Consider the following 21,223-nt stretch of genomic DNA (forward strand, 5'->3'; position numbering starts at 1 on the left):
TTGTGCCATGCGTAATGCGCCGTACTCGGCTCGGGCGTCGGTATGAAGTTGCCGCTGAATCGTACCGCGAATTTAACATGTTTGAAAACGCGTGATGTGCGCGAATGTCGGGAGTGTCGAATCTATAATAGTTTTGGACGGACAAATGGGACAATATATAAGTGCGCGCAATGATAAGCCGTTCTTTGAGGATGATTGATTTGACGCGCGTAACTTTCCATTCCGTAACAGCTCGGGCATCGGCGCGAAGTTGGCGGCGCGTCGTCTCGAGTTCTTCGTCCGTTCAAAAAAGCATAGCGCGCATGTCGGGACACGAATGTCGGCTACTGACGGCTACTGTTGAATCCAGTGCTGAATGTGTGTGAACAATGGAGCAATGATAAGCGTGCGATGATGAACTATTTTTCGATGGTAATTGACGTGCGTAACTTTCCATTCCGTAATTGGCGCGAAGTTTTGCCGTCGCGTCGTTCCACGAGTCTATCCTTTTGAAAATATGCAGCGACACGATTTCGGAGTATTAAATCTAGCGTTCGACGAACAATAAGCGCGCGATGGTAATTGTCTTTGTGTAAAATAATTTTTCGTATTTCTCGGACACGCGGTGCGAAGTCGTTGCCGTTTACGAGCGTATCGCGCGTGAGGGGAGCGTCGGGAGTGTCGAGTTCAGTGTCGGTCGATCCGTGTGACTACGAGGACGAGGACGGGCGAGGACAGCCGCGATTGCAGTGCGATTCGCGTCCCCGTAAGCCGGACATCGGCAGCCGGATCATCTCCGTTGGAAAACTGCGAGGAAATCGGAAAGATCATCTCGTTATCTCGTCGTGCCAAAAGGGCATCGGACGGCGGTGTAGCGGAGTTGCTGGACGAGATATTGGACGACAAGGTAAGTGATAGCGTTAAGTGCTGCTTCGCGATATTTTTCAATTTTTATGCGCGCCAATTCGCGCAGCCAAGCTGAAAATTACCTGCTTTATTATACTTTCCGGGAAAAAAGCGTCTTTCTAGAATTCCTAGGAAGTGTGTAAAAGTACAATTCAATGTTTACGTGAAGTTTTCCTGTATTAAATTCTTACATTCAACAAAAAATACCTTAAGGTACATACGTTTTTGCTTAAACTTATGGCGATTAACTCGATGAATTAACTTATCGGCCATCCGTAATAAATACGAGAAGTGCGTCTAAGGGAGGAGGTTGGAAAGAGGGAGAGGGAGATATGGCGCAAGGTAAAAATGTAATATGTGTATGCGGATGTAAGGGATAACACGGTGGAAAGCAATTGCGAAAGTCGCGGTTGAATCGCTCGCGATTAAATAGCTACGCTTAATACTTGTAACAAGTTGTTCTAAGTAATCTTTTAATTCTCTACGACTAACAATCTTACGATCGACAAAGAATAAAAATTATCGCACTAAATTATCGGAATTCGTAGACACGCCGATAAATGTACGACTATATATACGAGATGTAGGTCCTAGAATATTGAGAATCGTATATTTTTTTTTGCATCTGATAATTTAGATGACAATTACGAATCGTTTTAATGCTACTTGACGTCACGATGCTCCCAGTGAATCTTTCAAGGGAGAAACTGTGGACACCTTGACTTTTTTTTAGCGTAGTTTAATTATTACATTAAGTGGATTTCGTTTTACTGTAAATTTAACTTGCGATTTAATTGCTACTTGATAATACTACAAAATAATACTCAACATAAAATAGTTGCAACAAACGATAGCTTCCAATATCTTCATTAAAAAAAAGCTATCAAATTTATCGAAGAATATTCATGCCGCTCTATTCACGTTTCTTTCTCATTGCTGATTTTGCGAATTATCCTATATAGTGTGCACCATTATTATTCATCTCCGCGTCAACAGAATACTTAAAAATTTTTACTTTAAAAAGCGAGACTTAACAAAGTCGTCAACAATAAAAAAGGATAAAAAGCGAATTCTTAACAAAGCTGCCAACATTTTTTTATCATGCGTGTCAACAATGAAAATCCTCGAACTAGAAACTACATTAGAGCACAATTTAACTTAATTTTCCCTGTAATGATCTAAAACCTTTGACAAACATTGTCATTGGCACAAGAATCAGTAATGCCTCGTTTAAAACAGTTAAGCAATTTAACTCCGTTTAACCAATTAATTTCCTTTTTCATTTTCATTCTATTTACACTTGACGCGCGTCCCGCGACATGTTTCTCCTTATAAAAATTTACCAAAATGATACATAATGTATGCGTATATCCCAACACGTCTAAGATCGCGCGGGTCGAGTCGATCTCCCTGGATTTCCCAGTGGAGAGCGCTCCCCATTTCCATGCTCGTTATTATCGCGAAATTTCAGTTCTTGCTTTCGAGCAGCGTCACTGACAAATACTTTTTTTCCGCTGCGGCAATGTCGTACGGCAGGATACTGTAAGAGGGAAACACATCACCTCCGTATCCTGCTAGTATGAGATCGACGACTCCATTGCATTCATTATTAACCTCAGAAGCGATAGTATAGTATAAATACTCGGAAATGGTAGAAATAAAAAAAGAAATAAATCACTTAATTTCATAAATAAGATAAAACAGTTTGGTAGCCGCGAGACCCAATCCTGTCTCTTATGAAGCAGAAAATTAGGCATTCATTCCGGCTGTAAGTCTCTTTAGTGTTGAGCCGCTAAGAATAAAATTGATCGTTTCAACGAAGTAACAGGCATGCAAAATTGTAACTTCTAAGGTTAAAAAAAGCGGAGTCGGTCAGTGTCGTTCGCGGTGTACTTCGCCGACACCTGAGTTCTACCACACGGTGCATTTCTTCTCGGGGTTCATCCTGGAGCCGACCGGGCAATTAAAGTCGCGCGAGAACTCCTCCATATTCGACAGCGGTCCACGGACGCGGAATTCGCCCGGGCTGTGGAAGCCTGTCGTAATTCGCAGCTTCATCGCTTCCGGTCGATACTTGCTGCACCAAGAATTGGCCGCGCTTATCCAGAACATCTGTTCCGGGCTGAACGGCAAACCCGGCAGTCTCTGCTCCGGCTTGTTTCGTTTGACCCATTCTCTATACGCGTAATAGGCCTCCTTTATGCCACCGTTGTCCGCGATGTTCTCACCCTGGGTGTTTATTCCGTTCAACTGTAAAAATGTAAAATATATTGCAACAAAGTTTCAATCTAGGAAATATTTTTGTATAAAATTATGCAAAAGAATTCGATATTTAGCTCGCTTTTACGGGGAAATATCGTAAAATGTTAATTTGCTCCATACATACATTAACAATTGTAGAAACATTCGCGGTATTTATGTTTGTGTTATCTCCAGACAGCACGGATGTCTAAAAGACATCTTTATGACATCTTTTAGACATGTGTACTGTCTGGGATATTAATTACTATATTTATACTCATTACATTGTAGGATGAATAACTCAACAATTTTACTGACAATTAAATTGTTTCGTGCGTTTTAATTTCTCTAATATGTGTTTTTTTTTCGCGTAGAACTGCGACAAGTATAGACATTTTAAAGACGCTGCGTATTTTTTAAATGTTGCATATTTCTCTGACTAAACTAGTTTGCTGACTTTATAATTTTGTGCGAACATTACGAAACTTCTTTTATCACTGTCGTTATTCCTATCGCACATGAATATTCTATTGTAATTAATTTCTATTTATTTCTATATATATAGTATTGCCACACGATGAATAAACATTGACTCGTACGATAATTACTTTTTCGGTAATTAAAACGTTAATAATAACGTTTTTATCTATTATTTACAGCGAATAGATTATACATTATAATGAAAGGTATTATAGTAATTATGACCATATTGCTTCCTCATAGAGGAAGCTTTGTTTTTGTTAATTGTTATTAAGAAATATTTCATTTAAAAGATAAAACCAATAATTACGAGTTGCGAAACAACACGGCTAAAGTTTCTTCATATTTTATCGATATATCTTTATAATTAAATTCTTCCGTGCCGAAAAATATGAAAACAATTTCACGTAGCAAGAAAATAAATATTGAAACAGGTATGTTAGATTTATCTTACGTTCAATCCAACGTCTTTCACGGTATAATTTCCATACTGATGAATTATACATTCGGCCCTCTTGAGATAACGCTTTTTCGTCTCTGTCTCCCACCAGTCCACGAGATTACCTTCCTTGTTAAATTGTCTACCTTGATCGTCAAAACCGTGAGTGATCTCATGGCCAATGACAAATCCGATGGCACCGTAATTCATGTAACGTGGCCGGTCATTGTTGAAGAATGCACCTTGCAATATACCCGCGGGGAATTCTAAAAGAAAAAATAAATAAATCAGTACACAGCGAAAAGAATAAGGAGCCAAATTAATATAATATATAATTTTATGGATTTTATTATTGAAGTATAGATACATCAGTTATTCAATTCACAAAGACAGTAATCTAATGATATTTATTTTTTGATATATTTATATGGGATTGTTTGCGTGGTTAAATACTTACGAATACTGTTTTCGATCGACGAGTAAAACGCATTGACGACAGCCGGCCTTCCATGACTTATCCATTCCGTCTTATTCACTGGCTTTCTCAGTCTACCAAATGAGAAATTTGTTCCAAAGGTGGATAAGTTAAAAATGCTTCCTATATAGTCGTCAGCACTTAACTCAAGTCCCTCATAAAATTTCTCGAGCTTTCTGTCGTCCAACAGTTCATTTGGATAGGCAATATGGGAAGTCATGCCGGCTGCTTTTTCTAAAGCGTTTGTTCTGGTCTTCTCATCCATCCAGTCCACCTAAAGATACACATGTAATCTATAAAACTTAAAAACTTTCAAAATGTATAATGATAGCGATTTTTGAATTAATATCTTTAACATATATCCCTTAATATATCAAGCATAGAACACTAAAATTTCATTTTTCAACATGCTAATTTATTGATAAAGACATCTGACACAAGAGATTTATTTTTTTTAGTTTGTTCCTTTAATTCTAATTTATTGTAATTTTCAGATAAAGAGAAAAATACTGAAAGAATGAAAGAGATACTTTTATTTTTAAGAGATTCCAATCCTAGATAAAGAGAAAGTCAAAGTATCGATCGCAATATTCCCATTTTCTTTACAATTTTAAATTTAAGCTTTTGTGTATTCTCTCTTTTACCTTCTTTAAAATCTTCGTGAACTCCTGCCTGATATCATCGACCATTTCGAGCGCGGTGTTCTTCGCGTCCTCCTTAAAGTACTTCCTCACGTACATCGAGCCGACGCTAATTGCCATGCTGCTGGAAACGATATCCACGCATTCTTTCCATCTCGGCTCTCTCTCTGTCTTGCCGTTTAACTCCACTGTATATTTTAGTTGTCTCTTCCGGATGTCATCCGTCAAATAGCTGACTGACGCAGCAGCCGCTCTCCAAAACGCATAGTTTGCCTGCACCCTCTTCGGCGTCATGGTGATCAGTTGTTCAAAGTCCTTTAGATAGCTGGGCACATTTACGATTACTATCTCGTCCCGACTTAGTTGTGCTTGCGGCGCGAGGATGGTGTTAAAGTATTCCCACCACGGTATGCTAGGATAGGCCGCGGACAGCTCATTCACAGTCATGGGATTGTAGAGGAGAGTCACGTTGCGTCGTTTCTCATTGGGCAGGGAGATCTACGTGCATATTTAATCTTTAATCGACTGACACTTTGGGGTGGAGGGGAAAAGTTTTTTCTCAAGGCTCTATTTAAAGTTATCTCATATCGATTAACAACTGAGGATAACTTACATTCGCGAGCTTGATTTCAAATTCAAGCGATTCTTTTAGTTCTCTGCGGGCTCGGTCTGGATCGGCACCGAGAATTACAGCGATGTCCACCATGTATTTGTAATATGCCTGAACGATTTTCTCGTTGAAGCCTTTTGACAGATATTCACGCGAGAGACCGAGCGCTGCTTGATCAAGCTGTAAAAATTATTAATTTTTATTTAGCGTGTATTGGTTGGAGACAAATGTCATATATTTGGCTTAGGAAAAGATAATGATTTATATCACTTTACTCACCATTTCATCTTACATTTACATGATTTTACACTTATAAATTATGGTTCTTATTCGGCGTTTGTTCTAAATCCCATATTTACAATAAATTGTTATGTGCATGCTTACGTCGAGCAAACGTCTCGAGTTGTTCTTCAAGTCGACACTGACGCCGAAATCGATGAAGTAATCAACGGAATAGCCCAGTCTGCGGAATCTGTAGACAGAATCTTTCCACGTGAAGTCACCCTCGTTCCATCTCTCGCCGTCCAGAACGGGCCAGCCACCGAGTTTCCTTAGGTTGTTCAGTAATGGTGTCAAGCCTTTCTCCTCGATAGCGGCTAAAAGAAACAGCAGAAATAAGAATAAAATAAAAAAAATTTTTTTTTATTTTTTAATCTTTTCTTCAACGGCGTTTATAGGTATATAATTGCTTTTAGAAATAGACTAAATTTAAGAAAATAACTGCATTGTAAAAAGTATCTCAATTACAGATTATATTTTTTTCGAGATAAATGTATAGGATCAATATAGTTTGGCAGGATTTCGTTAAATTTTGTTATGATTTTATTGAATTTTATTGGTCTGTCGCATTTCTCAATTTCATGTCGCGGCTACTTACTTTTGTTCATGCAGGCCTTGTAGAAGTCTTTGGCGAGTTTAAATGGTTTCGGCTCGTTCGGAGGGCTCTCCTGCTCGATACTGGATCGTAGTTGTTCCTCGAGGTTGTCAACGATAATAGAGAATGTATTCACGCTAGTTTTATCGTCAGGAATGTTCGTGGATTCGAGGAAGCCACCGCAGGCGAATTTGTAAAAGTCATCACAGGGCTCCACATCAGGATCCATGTTTTTCAGTATTTTAGCGGCTGTGATATGTATATGTTGAGCAGATTAGTACAATCCAATATCTCTATGAGAAGTGATTTCTAATAGTTAGTCTTCGAGTGGCACGATTTAATTTATCACATATAAGATATAGAATATCTGAGTTTAATTTTGGTGAAATATCTTTGAACAGTATCTAAATATTTTCTAAATCAATTATTACATATCGTATTGTTACCGAAAGTAACTTTTATAAAGATAAAAGTATTCGCTTTATGTGTGCAAAATTTCCGAGTGTTATATATGAAATAAATAATATAGAAAAGAAAAATATACGGATTATCGAATGAAAAAGATATGATATCTTAATACTGACTATATGATTTATTTTTTTCCGAACACGATAAAATTATTTATTTTTTATTAAGATAGGGAACTTAATTAAAATTATTTATTTAAGTTTTAACTTAATTTGGAATTTAATATTTTAAAGTTAATATAAAATAGATATTACATACATTGAAACTCCTTTTTAGTAAAATATATATTAATATTAATTACGATATTCAGTCTTGCTGAAAAAATTATATTTAGATAGAAAATTTAAGTTTTTTACCGTATATTTTTACTAACCTGTGTGAACGCATCCAGGTGTTAAACATATATCGTCGCATTTCGTTTTCTTTGATATCATGTTCTTTGATGATTCCGAACCGCTTAACGCCTCGGCTGTGGATGGTAGCATCTCGTTAACAGTATCTGTTCTCGTGCGGATGCAGGTGCGTTTGCAGGTGCGAAAAAAAAATGCATAACAGCGACAAATTAATGGACGCGAAGCATCGGGGCACACAAGCTGCGATAAGACTTAAATTGCATATACAACGATATCATTTCCGTTTCAAATTGCTAGCATGCGATGTGGTGTATATTTTTATATATGATTAAATAATTAATCCACTTTGTCAAAAATGTAGAACTCTCTTTCTCTCTCTAAAAAAAAAATAAAAAAAAAAGGTCCTACATATTTTGAAAAGAAGATATAATTCTTTTGTATTAACAAAATTCGCTCAACTATCTATATCTCTAATCAATACTATACATTTATATAATGATATGACATATGGAGAAATTAATCCTAGAAAATGTATATTTCATTTTAAAAAAACGGTATAACAGCTTTCTAAGTCAGATGCAAGAATTACGTTGCATATGAATAAACGATTTATTCCAACCTTTTCAACTTTTTTAAAAATATCTCTATCATAAAATGCGCGTTAAACGCGAGAGTTTATTTTTCTATTAAGTATATTCGCAGATTGGTACAAGATTTATAATTGCGATTCTCTCGCTCGATTTCGTAAACGTCGCGTGCTGATTCATCTATTATTATTTCTCGTCGGATGGCGCCTGTAATCACTACACATGTTCACGTAGGAAAAGGCAACGTCAAACCACCGAGCGCTGACTAAGGTTTCGTGTACTCCCGTCGATTTTTTAAATACTCTCCGAAAATACCTCGAATGCGTCAGTAACGAGGCTCAACGCCAGATCGACGCGCAATCAAAATATTAGATCACGGGGGGTGTGCGCGTCGTAAACCGGCGCGATTACGTGTTTAACGGCTCGTTACATTAGTGCAAACACACGCACGGCGAATGAGTAATTTTCAAAAACAACGTTTACTCACTAGAAATATCAAAATGCGTCAGAATCACTCTCTCGTTGACGTCACTTCGAGCTGCACGTCATGAATTTCGCCGTTACTTTTTTTAGGCTGCTACCGACTTCCTCGCAAATTTGTTTAAGACGCGTCGTTACATTAAATATACGTTGCTGATCAAATGATAGAGCTTCTTGTAACCCAATGCGGAAGCATTTTTGTGGCGCAATTTTCTTTCACCCGTTTAATGAGCGGGTGGAGCACTATGGTACGAGGCGCCAACGTAGAAATAAAATTTACGACGACCGCACCGCAATTACGCGTCTTACTTTCGCACAGTTAAAATTTTTTACGACGCGAGTACGTACCGTTACCGAGCGGCTTCGATCGTAAATGTATTCATCGGTTGTTGCGTTAAAAAGCGCGGATCCTTTTCTCGAAATTTAAAAGAAAAACGATACATGGATTTGTAAGTATCGATAAAATAATCATGACGATACTTCTAACGGCAATTAAAACAGTATAATTTAAGTACCTCCATTAAAATCTCCATTAACATCTTCCCGATACGAAAAGTGAATTTAACTTTTTTATTAGCAACTTTTACTACGCGTTTCACATATTCTTTCTCCAAATAGCATTTAATTTGTAAATGACTCTCTTCTCTTATCAACTCTTATCAACAATACAGACACACAAGAGAATGAAAATTCTATCTGTTTCAAAGCATCAGAAATTTGTCATTTTGTATGAAATTTTTAACGTAAAGTTTTCGTATTTCGTTAGATCAGGATTTGAAAATAGTCGTTTAAACTTTAAAGGATTAAACCTCAGATTTTTTGTTGCAAGTTCCGTGCCGCGTAAGCTATTACAGAAGTCTGCCATTGCCATGTCGCGATGAGGAATTATGATTTGCTCGTCACTAGCAATTTCGCTTCAGGCATTAATGCAATTGGATGATGTTAAGTAATGTCTTTGTCGCAACACGAGACTGATGTACGTCTTGGGATGTCGGTGGATGATACTTTGCTATTACATGCGCGGGATCGGATTTATAGATATACATAAATTAGGAATAGGTAAAATGAGATTTTTTTTTCGTAAACTTGGACGTTACAAAAGCATCATTAAAGTAAAAGAAGAAGTGTTATATTAATATTTTTCATATTTTACGCAATTAAGAAAATTTTAAGAGCAAAAGGGAAGCGGCTTTATTAAAATAAACCCGATCCTACATACGTAGAAATGTAATAGGCTTTCACAAATAAAAAATATAAATACTTTCACAAATAAAGAACATAAATACGAAATTCATACGCTTAGATCTTCTTCGTTTAAGATTACTGTTTCATTCTGCAAAATAAATGAATATCTTGAGAAAAACAGAAAAATACATTATTTAATTTATATTAAATGTTAGAATCCTCGAGACATTCAGAATCATGTAAATCGCGTCCTATAGGTTTCTTTCTTCCACTTGTAAACTCAAGAGAGATATTTAAGTATCTTGTTTCTGTTTCTCCCTGGTGACTCATCCCGTACATCTTACCGTGCATCGTTTCCAGATAAAAACGTATAAAAAAACTAACATTCAGTATTTTTTGATGATTCAATTTTGAGATAAAGAAGATCCAAGCAATCCGTTCAAAGCTATCACATGCGTGAGGTTTTTTACGACTTCAACATAAATCTCTAAAAAGAGGAAAGTACTGGTCTCGCTTCTGTGCTTCTCAAACAATGCTTGCATTTGCATGGTGAACGGCTCGTGTTGCACTGTAGGTTGCGCTATAAAAGTGAGTGCTCTTACCGGTCTTGGATGTGGTGTTGCATGTCGTGTTGGCCGCCAAAATTCCGAGGGCGACCGCCAAAGCGATGCACAAGAGAAACCCGGAAACCGCTATCACCGTTAACCCGCGTTCCAAACCGGACCGCCTCTTCCACCATGTCGGGTTTCTGCACGAAAATCATAAAGTGAAAGAAATAAAACAATTAAAATTTACATTATCCCTAAGAATGTGACTAAAGCCATTAAAAAAAATATCAGTATCAATATAACAAAGGTAATTTCGCACTTTTCTCCGCGGAATACTTTTTGTATATTGGCCTGTAAAAATCATAATTTTTTCGCGTTGTTGCGTGTAAGACTGAGGGAAGGGAATCTGCTTATTTCTCGTATTCTATAAACTTGGCTTTAACAGAAGTTAAGAATTATGCAATTATTTGAGCGTTACTGCACGTGTCCACAGTCGCGTACAAGATATTGGCGCGATTTGCTTTGAATAGTATCTACGCTTTGTAATACAAACTGCAAAATCCTCTCGCTGCAATCCTCACAATAATTATGCTAATTCTGTGTTGTGTTTCCGAGTTTAATCGCACGTGAAACAATACTGATCATCTACGTATAGTCTATGTATAAATAATGTATTATGCTATCGAATACTGCATCCCATATACTATCATCTTTATGCATATTACGAAGAAATATTATACATATCTGTGCATAGAAACTATACATATCGTTTACATAATGTAAATAAGGGTATTACAAAGAGATTAGTCATTTTCTTGCTGTGTGATAATAAGAGTTGTTTTATGCATAGAATATTATTCTATACATGTTTAAAGGTACTTTTTTTTATTTTAGATTGATTTCGCACGTAAAATCGATTCTCCATGTTTTTATATTGCGTGTACGTACGTTCAATGCCGTCAAACGCGCAGTAAAATGCCACTTGCATCTAAAGCACGTCGGAATTTATGGATTGCTTTTCCTATCCGCCGAGAGAATTACCGGCGGACAATTCGCGCAGCGAGCGAAAGGCAAACCGCAGTCGGATTTTTATCTTCGTCCCAGCCGCGCGCCATTTCAGTGTTTTATTTTTACGATCATCTTGCGAGATCGTGGCGCATTAAGTTTCTCGCATAATCGGCTGAGACCTTGTCCGAGAACGCGTTGAGGAATACAAACAGATTGAAATCGAGTGTATATGAAAATTTTGCAATGCTACTTTATCGAGTTACCGTCAAGATTTTTGCAAGATTTTTGCAACATTTCAGTAATACGGAGGTTTCTGTAACGATAGTAGTATATTATATTATATAGGCATTTTTTAATCTTTATAGATTCAATAATGTTAACGGTTAAGACTTTCCTGTTTTCTTCACGGCGCCACAAAAGTTACGTAAGTTTTGCCGATGACGGCAATTAATTAGAATCGATTTGCCTTGAACATCAAAAGTCATAATTTATCGTTGAATTTATCGTTCTTATCGCACAATTGTTTATTCTACTTCACTACGCGTTCGCGATCTTAGCTAATTGACTCTTTCCCTCTCATCTCTACATCATAATATCCGTATATGAACATAATAAATAAAGAAAAATCAAGTTCATCTAGAGTTTATCAACATTGATATGGGCAATCAGAAAGTGCAATTACTGACTGCACTTGCGTAAGAAATAATCGATATATAATAGCAGTTATGGATTCTTGTCGCATATATTTTTGTCTCGCGGACAATGCGCGACGTATCCGCGCACGCGCGCGTAAATACATCGAGTGTACTTAGGATGATAGAGAGCGCATAATGGAACTCATAGCGCGTGTAATGCAATGATGAGTGTATTGACCTCATCGAGATGCAGCGACACACGCCGAAGTATCCCCCATTGCGTAATATCGGAGTCAATGCCGCGTATCGTCCACATCTGATGCACGGTCTTGACCCTGACAATACGAACAAATTTATAAATTTAATAAAGGGCCTATTCTGTATAACTCTTAACGACTGTTTCGTTATCGTTATACTGTCGTTGCGCAGATATTATACAATTATATATGATAAAAAAGCTGCGCAACGACAATGTGACAATAATGAAACAGTCGTTAAGAGTTACAAAATAGGCCCTTAACAGGACTTAATATTTATATGATTTAATGACATAGCTAAAGAAAAAGAAAATTGGCTATTCATACGTGATATTTGTTTTGAGATACTATATAAAATTAGGCATTTCTCTCTCTCTCTCTCTCTCTCACTCACTCTCTCTCTCTCTCTCTCTTTCGCAGAAATAAGCGAGAAAAATTAGTATATATTACTGCTACGTTGAATGAAAAGAAAAGGCCGTGGATAATTTCTATCGGTTCATTATTCTCTATCGTTATTATACTACATGCTTCTAAATAACTGTGCATCAACGTATCAACGACGGAAGGTCGTGGAAAAGGGTTAGAGGATGATTATCCTCTGATTTTGCGGTATTTACCCCCGGGGTTCGGCGAGAGATTGCGGTCCGTATTCCATATTTGTCGCGTCACTAACCAAGCAATCAAGCCTCATCGTCGTATCGCGATGGATTGATCGACGATGCGACTATATGCGAAATTTACGTACATATAAGATCGTATCTGTATCGCAATTGAGTTGATAGCAATATTCGCGTTGTGGAATATTTTAGTTTACGAGTTTAATGACCTAAGACTTGACATGTGTACGTATGCAATCACGACCACGTTAATAAGAAAAAGTAATACACGTGCAATGCAATAATTTGCATCAACATTTGAAGGGTAGATATATGCGTTTTCCGATTAATGGTGTTCATTAAATCGTTTGATAACGTTTCTCTAACTTTACTTTTCACATTTCTTTATACAAAATTTACAGATCTATTACGATAAATTCCGGTTTCAATAATATCATAGAGATAAAAGTGATGATTAATGGATGCAATGTCAAAGTCATTATGATACAGGATATAATTATTTTCTCAGACACGTTGACACGTGCACTTTTGCAAACAGCATCACCTGACGACATAATTGAACGTGAGAATGAATATACTTTTAGCGATCCTGTGATAAACTTTGATGTTGCATACTCATGTTCGTGTAATCGTGGCACGAAGTGAAGAATGAGGTTGAATCTTCAACTTATATAAGTTTCCTCTCGATTAATTCACGTATTTATATAAGAAAAGGGACAAAACATGTTCAGTAAAAAATTCATTTGTTGAGATTTCCAAGTTAGAATTTTTAGATAAAGTCAGTTTTTTTATGTAAGATTATTTCACGATCGTATCACGATTTATGATTTATATAATTATGAACAATATTACCGAGTGTAATTTTTGAGTTTCCTGGAAAACGAGAAGATAATCCCGTAGCAAAGTTGTGCCTGTTAAAACTTCCATTCCCGTTGCTCGCGTAATCGGCGTCACGCCTCACGTCGCATGGAAAATCGATTCGCGTGGTATAGGTATAGGTGTTATCGGAACACCCCGTTGCCCTCCATCGAGCGCGCTGTCCTCGCGGATACGTTCACCGGCGCACGTGACGGCCTGGTGTGCCCTGGTGTGCCCCGACGCGGCGGAGTACCGCGACCGCGAAACTGTGTCGCCGCAGGACCGGCTGAAAGGCAAAGCAGCGCGAGCTGCATCGTAATGAAGAGACGCACGAGCGCGAGAAAGACGCGCGTGACATCGCCTTCACGTGCCGTGACCTGGCGCCTCTTAATCGTCTTCCTGACCCTCTTCCCTCTATATACGTTAGAATACCGTGCCGTCACATTGTGTCGCTTGACGCAACGTCGCAACGTTAATTCCGGAATGGAAGTGAGTCACAATAGATGCGTCCGCGTTTACCTCTCTACAATCGTATAAATAATTATTCCTTTCTTAGAAATGAGAACACGACGCTGCTAAATATTAATCAATATCAACGACAGAATTGACGACCGATATCTTTCCGATACTTATATTGAATTAGTCGACATAATTTTTTGATGATTTGCATCTTTCTTCAGTATTCTCTTTGAGAAATTTTTAACACTAGATTCATAATTATCGCAGTAATTGTTTTGATTAGTATTAACAAGAAAATAAGATAAAGGTGCGTTAATCTTTCGTTACAATTTTGTAACAATATGTGTTATTCTCTGTTATAAGTAGTTTATTGAAAATTATCGGTAGAGTTCTTATTATTTGAAACAGTTATTGGTTGCTCAAATTTCTGTTTGTGATTTTCTCGTAATCTCCGAGTCCTTCGGCCTCTATGAACGTTCATTTCTCAGTATCTTGGCCAACGCGTTGTATTTTCAGTATCGTGGCCTTATTATCTTTACGACTCTGTTTTAAATGACTGATCGTATCGACTGTAGTTCATTGATCTATCTTTTTATGCGTTCGCGTCTCATTCCTTGGCTCCGTTCACACTCCGTTCACACTCGCGACATCGCACGACTCCTCGTGGGTAGTTCTGATGACGGTACATTTTCCAATTCTCGTAAATTACACGATAGCACATTGCCGGACTCCGCGAGTATTATAATGCACGCGATAATCAATCCCCACCAATGCGTCGCTTAGATATGCTTCATGTTAAATATATTCTTCAGGTTCTACGCCAGGAAACGCAACATACACCTTGATATTACACTTTGGTAAAAAATCAACTACTTTTAATTGTTCATTAACTCAAAATTATAGTATAATAGTGTTGTCTGATTTAACACGTAATACTGCTTACAGAGAAACGCACTTTTGTATGATTAAAATAAAAACCAATAAATATGACATATATAATGAAAGTAACAATAAGATAATTAAGAAAGTTATACTTATTCAAAATATTTCTATATAAATTTGTATAAATTTAAATCATGTTTTTTTCAGTATTACACGTATGCTTTTCTCGAGTCAATCGTATGCCAATTGTCCCAATTCAATGAAGTGAATGATTGAAAAAAATTTTACATTTATCGTATCAGCATGTTATTTTCGACGTAAAGTGTCGGGAGAAGCGCTTTTAAAATTGACTTAAAAAATTCGTGTATGCGAGTATCGTGCGTGTGCAAATTTTTTTAACGGGACAGCAGGTGAGGTGTACTTTTGATGGACGACAAGTGTCATGAGCTTTCGCGTGTTTTCGATATTCCCGTTGTACGACAACGAGGTCGACTAGGGGCCAGTTTGAGTGGGCGCGGGACAACGTTAACGACGAGGACGATGACGACGGCGTAACGGCAGATTTTCGCATCGGAGAAGGTCGCGTTTAAGCTGAACCGGGCTTACTCTCAATTTACTACCAATTATCAAATTATGGCAGTTGGCGTGGGGATTAGCGTGACTTTTTCGTCTTTCAGCCGACCTTTGCGATTCACGACTCGCGTAAATCGCAAGGTAAGAGAGGAAGACCTCCTTTAAGCCCGTGAAATTTATAGTTCCGATTCTCGTTGTTGGTGGGCCATCGCGAATGTGACGGATTCTCTGGACACGTTTGGAATATAAATTCGACCGCGCCTGACTTATTTTACGAAATCTGAAGGAATGCTGGTAAAAGTCACGATTTTCCGGACACGTATCTCTTACGAAACTCGATACACGGCAACTGTTACGACGCCGCGACGTTGATGGTCGATGTGTGTTCCGAAAATTAACATCTAAGTGTTCTATTTACGTTTATCAATAACGTGATGTGTATGTAACCTACTGTAACAATTTTTTCGTAGTGTAAATCTTAGAATTTCTAATAAAATAATCTACAATATTTCGAATACAAAAAATTCGAATACATATAGGTACTTATAATAAATATGTGATTTAATATTTATATGGAAATAGGGAGGAATTTATAGGATTTATAAATTTATATTAATTTGTTTAAAAAATATGAGTTACCGATTATTTTATAAGTCGTGTTATGTCACTATATATTAGTAATTCTGGGCCACGTGAAAATATCGTTCAGTCAGCGATTCTTATACACGAGTTGATTCTTTCACGAGATTCTTTCGCAAGAGGACATGACTGAATCATCACTCAACATGAATAAAATTTCGTTTGCTCTTTTCTTGTCTGTTAGAAAATCTGATAGTTAGACTTTCTAATACGTAAAAGAAAAAGTACACTACTTGGTCGAAGCAATAAGTACATTAAAATTCAGGGAACAATGTCCGCTATACGTTGGAAGAGAAACTTAGATCTTTTATCGAAACTTCCGTCGAAGTTTCGGGGATAAATATGCAGGTCAAAGAAATGTAAATACATCCAGTTATCATTATGTTAAGTAGAGCAGATAAACAGCCTCGAGGATTTATCTCTATCACATGATGCTTTTTCTAAGCTAAGCATAATCTTTTTTTTTTTACTTTTTTGCATAAGTAATACATAACGAGTGATAAGCGTATGCGTGGAGATACGTATCGTATAATACTACAAAATACTATACTCCTATAATTTTATCATCTCTTTAAAGTAATTTTACGCAAGCCATGTTTATAATAGCGCGTAATTTACATTTAACAAATTTTAAATATACCTTGTACTATTGCAGCGAATTGCGTGCATTTAGGTAAACTATGCACAAAATATTCGTATAATTACGTGCCGCGGGCAAAATCCATGGTTAAGTTTTATACACTTTCGTGAAATCGATTTATCCGAAAGTCGGTTTATCCGACCAGGAAGTTAAATGGGATCGCGCGAATTTTACATACATATTGCGTCGCGATGGCGCGGCTCTCGTAACATCATAATAACTCGATACAAGCGTTTGTAAACTTGCACCATGAGCCGTAAACATTTCCAATGTTCGCCGTATCTCGTAAGAGACTTTCACCTCGTGCGAACCAATCATACACATATAACTCATGAGCTCATGAATTTGGTTCGATTTTGCCACTACGCGTTTTATTGCATGACACGTTGTCTTTTTTTCTCTCTCAACATTAAATTACTTCCGTATCCGTATCATGATCACATCCCGCATCCATTTTAAAAATATTTCAATTATATTTACAATCAGACCAGATACAAACATACGTGCAACATTCTTCATTCCAATTACATAAATATAAAATGATTGTATCATTTTAATTATACATATATAATTACATGTAAATTATAGTATAATTTTCTTTGTTTTTTTTTTTCAAATAAATGACTAATGAGTAGATTACGTTAGTGTTATTATGTAGTGTAGCATGACTGTAATTTGAACTGCCAACTGTGCCAATAGACTTTATACGTAGACGACTGGAGAGTTAAAGATCGCTATAAGCAGCGCTCAAGAGCACGTCGAACATGATTATCGTAAAGATGAGGATATGATGATGCATTATGATGTATAACTGCATTTAATGACTACAATGTTGAAGTTAAACATAAGTTCATTCGCCATGTGCTACGTGCAAATTGCAACTGCGCGCGCGAATCATAAAAAAGTTTTTGTGCCCGCAAATAAAAGTTGCAATTTGTTACGCGATTTTAATTTTACGAGTCAGGGCGTTTTTCTGTATGCTCGTGCGATAAACACGGTCTCTTTCCACACGAGGCACACCGGGCACACCCTTACACCACAACTTGTTGAGGAATAATTTTGCTGAGTTTTATGACATATCCTTTACAGTCAAGTGCAAGGTCAAGATTGTCGAGGAAAATAGCATGACACATAATTATATGAATATTTATTAACGTAACTGAATCCCGCTAAGGCTGATACTTTTTCGAAGAAGAGGATTTTTTTTACAACTCGACCGCTCTTTTTTGTCTGTGCGGCGCAATGGCCGGCCGGTTCTCAGCGTAACATCAACGCCTGGTACGTTTTATCACTGGCTGTCCCTGCGCGTGCATTGAAATCGCGAGATTTCTCGTTGCGCTAAAATGTCACGTTCTTTCATCTGCATAGCTGAACCGCAGCCTTAATAGACTCGTTCGTGTCGATATCGCGATTTGCCACGGTAACCGATAAACGTTATGATGCTCCAGATCCGATGCGGATGCCAGCCTACTAGAAATTTATTTAGTAAGATGGGACGTGTAATTTAGCTCGAAAGCAAAAGTAACTTATTATATAACTGCGTGTTTGCATCGATTTTATTATAATTTAAAACTAATTAGATTGATTAAAATATTATCATGATTCTTGAGTGATTGCCTTGATTTGACAATAACTCATTGCTTTTTAACTCACATTAATTGCAATATCTGATTTATTAAACATAATAAATAATATTAGATTATTCCGTTAATATATAGTAGAATTTATTATTCAAGCTATAATCGAGCGAAAAGATGTTCAGATAATCGGACGAGTACGTCTTAAAGAAAGTTCATTTATTCAGTAGTTACAAATGTAACAACGCAATAACTTAACAGCCTTTTTCATCGTCGATTCTATTTTTCCAATTATTCTGAGCTGCTAGTCTCAAGTCTCAACTCGAATGTTTACTTTCATTTTCTAAATGACGTGTTTGGATAATCGAACGTTCAAATAAACGGTATTCGTATAATAGAAATTCTACTATGCTATCTAATCAATTTCATAGATTACTAAAAAAACAAGAATTGTAGAACTATCTTACAAAAAGATATGAAATATGGATAATACGTTGGTATCTTGATCTATAAATCATGATAACAAATTGGAGTAGAGCGAGATGTGAGTGTCGACAGATCTCGTGTCAGCCACATTTACACATCGCAAAGCTTGTAATTGCAAAACAATGTCTTACATAATCATCATGATATGATCGGAGCAACGTGAAAACGATTCGTCTGCGAGTATCTGTATTGTATACTGTATAGCATCAATACCTTTAAATTGAACTTAGCGATACGTTTGAACTGGACGTGTAGACTCATTTTATATCGAATCGATTTGCATATTGGATAAATAAAATTGAAGCTCGGATTTAGATCACATTCGATATAAAACTGTGTCAATGTTTGTAAGCGTAAGACATGTATTTTGCCATAAAAGTATCGCTATATTTTTCGTGAAATTGTTTTACTTTCTTATTTAAGACATTGTACTACATGAGGGTGAAACACACCTAACGATAAGAGAGAATCCCCGATATCGATCAATAATATAATTCGCATAATAATTGCGATTCGTTATCAGGGCTTAAGAACGCTTTCATCTCTTATGAAATACTCTTCCATTCCCATTTATTTCACCAAGTTTCATTGAACGACCAGTTTTTAACAACGTTGCATAAGCCACGGGCACGTAGTCCATGGTAAAACTTTACTAATACAATGATAAAAGGAAAAAAGATCGCAAAAGGTGTTCCGGTATGAGTAGCGCGTCAGCCGTTTACGACTGCCAGACACGTGTCTTTTCTATGTAAATGTATAAAAGTTTTCCATTTATAGATAAAAGTTAAAAAGTTATCCCCGCTGGAAGTTTGCATAAAAAAAAGGACAAAGTTCATCTCGAATATAATAAGAAGGAACTTTTTGTTATCTACTTGCGCTTCAAATTTAATTCATGAAAAACCTTGTAATCACTTAAAAAATAAAGATTTATTAGCGTTGTAACATTTTGTGAAACAAAAATTATAAATTGTTTCAAGGATTTATAGATATACGTAAACGAATCATGTAGTAAAAGAAACATAAATATGCAATAAATGGTTAAAATGCAGTCAAATGCAGTCAATATGCAGTCAAAAGACATAAATATGCAGTAAACGAATCAATATGCAGTAAAAAATACATGAATATCACGCAACGACAATTGTTGCAAAAGCTTTATCTATTCTGATGCAGAACAGCCAAAAGTTTCTGCAACTTCAACTATTATTATTCATATAATACTATTAATATTGTTTTATCTTTTCTGTTAAATGATAAATTGCATTTTAAATGTCGATATAAATTGTACAATTCAGCAAATAATGCGAAGCGATATCTTATAAAAATCATTTTTCTATCATCATTTTCTATGAAGAAGTTAATCTCTACGAAAACAGCATTTATCTGCATTCGATTTCTTTAACTGTAACATCGTTAGTAGAATAGTTTTCCATGTCAGTGCGTCATGAAAATTTCATCATGTTAGTTTGAAACTAGAGATAGTTGCACTTAGAGTGAAAAAAATGTACGAGGTACGAGGAATAAATACTCTCGTAAAGGATAGTTATTGCTGATGTATCTGATAATTATTGCGGTAACTCACTTAATAACTGTTTGCTTCATGCTGTTGGTCATCGCGACTCGAGTTCTCTATGCCTGGTTGGGGTACGTTCTTTCTCGATTCTCACTAGCACATAACTACACACTCTTTCTTTCCGCCCCGTATCTCTTCCTTTCGTCCCGGCTTTTAATTTAGCCGGGAGAGCCGCGATCGTTTCCGGGACGTCAACCGGAAATTTCTCGTGGCCACGCTTACGTTTTCCTCGTTCTTCTCGCGATTTTTCCGTTATCTATTCGACGATCCTTTTCCGAAGAAAATCGACGAGAAAAGAAGAGATCGTAGAGGGAGGTTGTTGCCTTCCTCCGAGATCCAGATACCAATCAGTTTGGACTGTTAGCGTCGGACTGAAGTAGCGCGCGCGCTTCTGCTTGTATTTAAACGTCCTCTCCCTCCATGCCGCGTCCTCTCTTTCCCTCACTCTGTCTCTCTCTCGCATGCAAGTTCCCGCGTTTCCCTTGCGAGAATATTTCCCCAGTATGGTCGAATTACCATGAAAATCTGAGGAAAATGTACTCAGGGTGCCCATTATTTCGCAGCCCAAAAGAAAAGGCATATAGACACAAAGAAGGTATGATTTTTTGGGCAAGACAGACCATTTTTTGGATTTGTATCTTTGAGATCATATAATGAAAGACACGTTTAAAAAAATATTCGCAGTATACACTATAAGACATCTTTGAAGAAAAAAATCTCTGTGAAAAAAATTTATTTCTTTTTCGTTTTTTT

At 36.8% G+C, this 21,223-nt stretch overlaps 1 protein-coding gene across 2 annotated transcripts; it reads right to left on the reverse strand.

The window, feature by feature from the left end:
• Positions 1 to 1,043: 1,043 nt before the first annotated feature.
• Nep2 (Neprilysin 2) lies at positions 1,044 to 20,854 on the reverse strand. 2 transcript variants are annotated; one of them, XM_071780611.1, is made up of 10 exons: positions 20,480 to 20,854; positions 10,321 to 10,466; positions 7,487 to 7,582; positions 6,649 to 6,894; positions 6,156 to 6,367; positions 5,775 to 5,951; positions 5,165 to 5,659; positions 4,503 to 4,794; positions 4,061 to 4,311; positions 1,044 to 3,135 (listed from the first exon to the last, which is right to left on the reverse strand). In XM_071780611.1, exons 1-10 carry the CDS (start codon positions 20,509 to 20,511, stop codon positions 2,797 to 2,799), a joined length of 2,286 nt encoding a protein of 761 aa, XP_071636712.1. In that variant the 5' UTR covers positions 20,512 to 20,854; the 3' UTR covers positions 1,044 to 2,796. The 2 variants fall into 2 exon arrangements, with proteins under 2 accessions (XP_071636712.1, XP_071636711.1); XM_071780610.1 differs by having other exon boundaries at positions 7,487 to 7,612.
• Positions 20,855 to 21,223: the final 369 nt, after the last annotated feature.

This window comes from Temnothorax longispinosus, chromosome 6, assembly GCF_030848805.1.
Source record: "Temnothorax longispinosus isolate EJ_2023e chromosome 6, Tlon_JGU_v1, whole genome shotgun sequence".
In the NCBI taxonomy this organism is placed as follows: domain Eukaryota; kingdom Metazoa; phylum Arthropoda; class Insecta; order Hymenoptera; family Formicidae; genus Temnothorax; species Temnothorax longispinosus.